General features: G+C 55.1%; 1 protein-coding gene across 1 annotated transcript in view; it reads right to left on the bottom strand.

The window, feature by feature from the left end:
- Window positions 1-185: 185 nt before the first annotated feature.
- Window positions 186-5,000, bottom strand: part of LOC139394701 (thyrotropin-releasing hormone-degrading ectoenzyme-like) — a gene marked incomplete at both ends in the record, with an annotated part of 139,785 nt that continues 134,970 nt past the window's right edge. The window contains one exon of the mRNA XM_071142796.1: window positions 186-283. Coding sequence (XP_070998897.1) covers window positions 186-283 — 98 coding nt within the window. The remainder of the gene's footprint in view (window positions 284-5,000) is intronic.

The following is a 5,000-nucleotide window of genomic DNA, read 5'->3' on the forward strand; positions in this document are numbered from 1 at the left end:
GAAGGATGGACAGAAGGAGGGAGAGAGAGAGAAGGGAAGGATGGACAGAAGGAGGGAGAGAGAGAGAGAGAGAAGGGAAGGAGGGACAGAAGGAGACACTACAGTTAAATGATGTGCTTGTGGGTCAAGACAACATCCCAACCCAGCCACTTGTTGTGTGAGAGGTGACTGTATGCATCACATACTCAGTCTGGTAGGAGGCCTGTATGATGGAGCCTTCTGTCAGAGCCAAGGGCCAGCCCATCTTGTGGTACTTTGAGGCCACTTGCTTCAGCACAAAGTCCTGTTGGGGAGGAAGTAGAAAGCAACAAGCCAACAGTAGACAGATGTTGTTAGTCAGACCTGAAAATAAACAGTTCAGTAGTTGGCAAATGACACACAAATATTTAGAACTATTTTAAGCGGTGGACAAATTGAAAATCATAGAAAATCAACAGCAAGAATCCTGATCCCGATCCTGGGGGCCGAAGCTGTGTGATTCTCAGAGGTTTTTGATATTTTAACATAAAAAGGCTCTTATCAAGGACAACTGCCTTCGAGGTAAGAATTGACTTAATCTACCTTAGAATGTAACAGGAAGAGGGTAGAACGACCGTCAGATGGCTAGGAGCTGTGTAGGGTTATGGATGTGTCCCAGATTACACCCCATTACCTAGAAAGTGCACTACTTTCCACCAGAGCCTTTTGGACCCTGACCAACAGAAGTGCACTATAAAGGGAATAAGGGATGCCATTTTGGGACACATGATATGATTGTGTTGGCTCTCCAAACCACACAGCAGGTGTTGCCAAGACTAATTCAGCGTAGCGCCTCTCCTTCACGGTCCCTCATTGAAACCAAATCATGATTAACATTAGGGACCAGCCTCGACGTCACACACACACACACACACACACATACGCATACACACACACACGCACACACACACACACACACACACGCACACGCACGCACACACACACACACACACACACACACACACACACACACACACACACACACACACACACACACACACACACACACACACACACAGCTGTCCTACTAACTGAAGAGGACTATCTTCCTTCCTCATCCTAGTGGGAGGTGACAGCCTTCATGTTCTTGTTGTTCTCCATGTAAACCACCTCTCTGGGGCTGTGCCCTTTATAGTGCACTAGCACCCACTATAGTGCACTATACAGGGAATAGGGTGCAATTTGGGACGTTGGGTGTATCACTGTATAGGACCATTCACTGCCAACACTGAGGGTTAACGCCACCCTGCTGAGTGGTGAACACTGAACACTCCTCCACAGACTAGTGTGTGGGCTCTCTCTCTCTCTCACTCTCTCTCTCTCTCTCTCTCTCTGTGTCTCTGTGTCTCTCTCACTCTCTCTCTCTCTCTCTCTCTCTCTCTCTCACTCTCTCTCTCTCTCTCTCTCTCACTCTCTCTCTCTCCCTCTCACTCTCTCTCTCTCTCTCCCTCTCTCTCTCTCTCTCTCTCTCTCTCTCTCTCTCTCTCTCTCTCTCTCTCTCTCTCTCTCTCTCTCTCTCTCTCTCTCTCTCTCTCTCTCTCTCTCTCTCTCTCTCTCTCTCACTCTCTCTCTGCACCCAGCAGAAGCCTTGGTGGTCTGCCAAGAGAAGGCCAAATCGCCAGGACATAAATAATCTCCTGCAGCTGTTTCTGTCCTCCATTATTCTATACAACATCTGCTTGGACAGACACTGTAAACAAATTAACACTTGTCCCAGAGGAGTGGGAGACCAACAGCTCTGACACTCTCCCTTCCTGACACTCTCCCTCCCTGAAACTCTCCCTCCCTGACACTCTCCCTCCCTACCTGACACTCTCCCTCCCTGACACTCTCCCTCCCTGACACTCTCCCTCCTTCCCTGACACTCTCCTTCCCTGACACTCTCCCTTCCTGACACTCTCCCTCCCTGACACTCTCCCCCCTGACACTCTCCCTCCCTGACACTCTCCCTTCCTGACACTCTCCCTCCCTGACACTTTCCCTCCCTCCCTGACACTCTCCCTCCCTGACACTCTCCCTTCCTGACACTCTCCCTCCCTGACACTCTCCCCCCCTGACACTCTCCCTCCCTGACACTCTCCCTTCCTGACACTCTCCCTCCCTGACACTCTCCCTCCCTCCCTGACACTCTCCCTCCCTGACACTCTCCCTCCTTCCCTTACACTCTCCTTCCCTGACACTCTCCCTTCCTGACACTCTCCCTCCCTGACACTCTCCCCCCCTGACACTCTCCCTCCCTGACACTCTCCCTTCCTGACACTCTCCCTCCCTCCCTGACACTCTCCCTCCCTGACACTCTCCCTTCCTGACACTCTCCCTCCCTGACACTCTCCCCCCCTGACACTCTCCCTCCCTGACACTCTCCCTTCCTGACACTCTCCCTCCCTGACACTCTCCCTCCCTCCCTGACACTCTCCCTCCCTGACACTCTCCCTCCCTGACACTCTCCATCCCTCCCTGACACTCTCCTTCCCTGACACTCTCCCTTCCTGACACTCTCCCTCCCTGACACTCTCCCCCCCTGACACTCTCCCTCCCTGACACTCTCCCTTCCTGACACTCTCCCTCCCTGACACTCTCCCTCCCTCCCTGACACTCTCCCTCCCTGACACTCTCCCTCCCTGACACTCTCCCTCCCTGACACTATCCCTCCCTGACACTCTCCCTCCCTCCCTGACACTCTCCCTCCCTCCCTGACACTCTCCCTCCCTGACACTCTCCCCCTGACACTCTCCCTCCCTCCCTGACACTCTCCCTCCCTGACACTCTCCCCCTGACACTCTCCCTCCCTCCCTGACACTCTCCCTTCCTGACACTCTCCCTCCCTGACACTCTCCCCCCCTGACACTCTCCCTCCCTGACACTCTCCCTTCCTGACACTCTCCCTCCCTGACACTCTCCCTCCCTCCCTGACACTCTCCCCCCCTGACACTCTCCCTCCCTGACACTCTCCCTTCCTGACACTCTCCCTCCCTGACACTCTCCCTCCCTCCCTGACACTCTCCTTCCCTGACACTCTCCCTTCCTGACACTCTCCCTCCCTGACACTCTCCCCCCCTGACACTCTCCCTCCCTGACACTCTCCCTTCCTGACACTCTCCCTCCCTGACACTCTCCCTCCCTCCCTGACACTCTCCCTCCCTGACACTCTCCCTCCCTGACACTCTCCCTCCCTCCCTGACACTCTCCCTCCCTCCCTGACACTCTCCCTCCCTGACACTCTCCCCCTGACACTCTCCCTCCCTCCCTGACACTCTCCCTCCCTGACACTCTCCCCCTGACACTCGCCCTCCCTCCCTGACACTCTCCCTCCCTCCCTGACACTCTCCCTCCCTGACACTCTCCCTTCCTGACACTCCCTCCCTGACACTCTCCCTCCCTGACACTGTCCCTCCCTGACACTCTCCCTTCCTGACACTCTCCCTCCCTGACACTCTCCCTTCCTGACACTCCCTCCCTGACACTCTCCCTCCCTGACACTCTCCCTTCCTGACACTCCCTCCCTGACACTCACCCTCCCTGACACTCTCCCCCTGACACTCACCCTCCCTCCCTCCTGACACTCTCCCTCCCTTCCTGACACTCTCCCTCCCTCCCTCCCTCCCTGACACTCTCCCTCCCTCCCTGTCTCTCTCCCTCCCTTCCTGAAGCTCCCTCCTTCCTTCTCTCCCTCCCTTCCTGACACTCGCCCTCCCTCCCTCCCTGACACTCTCCCTCCCTCCCTGTCACTCTCTCTCCCTTCCTGAAAATCCCTTTCTCCTTCCCTCCCTCCCTCCCTCCCTGACATTCTTCCTCCCTCCCTGACACTCTTCCTCCCTTCCTGACACTCTTTCTCCCTTCCTGACACTCTCCATCCCTACCTGACACTCTCCCTCCCTCCCTGACACTCTCCCTCCCTCCCTTCCTGAAACTCCCTCCCTCCCTCCCTCCCTCCAATCCTGACATTCTCTCTCCCTCCCTAACACTCTCTCTCCCTCCCTGACACTCTCCCTCCCTCCCTTACACTCTCCCTCCCTCCCCGACACTCTCCCTCCCTCCCTCCCTCCCGACACTCTCCCTCCCTCCCGACACTCTCCCTCCCTCCCGACACTCTCCCTCCCTCCCCGACACTCTCCCTCCCTCCCTAACACTCTCTCTCCCTCCCTAACACTCTCTCTCCCTCACTGACACCCTGGAAAGTGGAACAGAGGGCCCACTGGTGGTACAGAGGACCCACTTGTGGTACAGAGGAACCACTGGTGGAACAGAGGACCCACTGATGGGACAAAGGATCCACTGATGGGACAGAGGACCCACTGATGGGACAGAGGACCCACTGATGGGACAGAGGACCCACTGGTGGTACAGAGGACCCACTGGTGGTACAGAGGACCCACTGGTGGGACAGAGGACCCACTGATGGGACAGAGGACACACTGATGGGACAGAGGATCCACTGATGGTACAGAGGATCCACTGGTGGTACAGAGGATCCACTGGTGGTACAGAGGACCCACTGGTGGCACAGAGGACCCACTGGTGGTACAGAGGACCCACTGATGGAACAGAGGACCCACTGATGATAAAACCTAGTGGAACTGTGTGAGTTGTCATACTGACAAATGGACTTCACATTCTTTGATCGATAAGACAACTCATTATGGTTTCACTTAAACAGGATCAGCAAACCATTTAAAGGTAATTTAAAACCCATACATCAAGACCTCCAGACCTGTACAGGGGCTCAGTGGGTACATTAGTACATAGGGTTTATAGTACTGGGGCTCAGTGGGTGATCTAGTACATAGGGTTTATAGTACCGGGGCTCAGTGGGTGATCTAGTACATAGGGTTTATAGTACTGGGGCTCAGTGGGTACATTAGTACATAGGGTTTATAGTACTGGGGCTCAGTGGGTGATCTAGTACATAGGGTTTATAGTACTGGGGCTCAGTGGGTACATTAGTACATAGGGTTTATAGTACTTGGGCTCAGTGGGTGATC

Source organism: Oncorhynchus clarkii, unplaced genomic scaffold (genome assembly GCF_045791955.1).
Source record: "Oncorhynchus clarkii lewisi isolate Uvic-CL-2024 unplaced genomic scaffold, UVic_Ocla_1.0 unplaced_contig_13966_pilon_pilon, whole genome shotgun sequence".
NCBI lineage: Eukaryota > Metazoa > Chordata > Actinopteri > Salmoniformes > Salmonidae > Oncorhynchus > Oncorhynchus clarkii.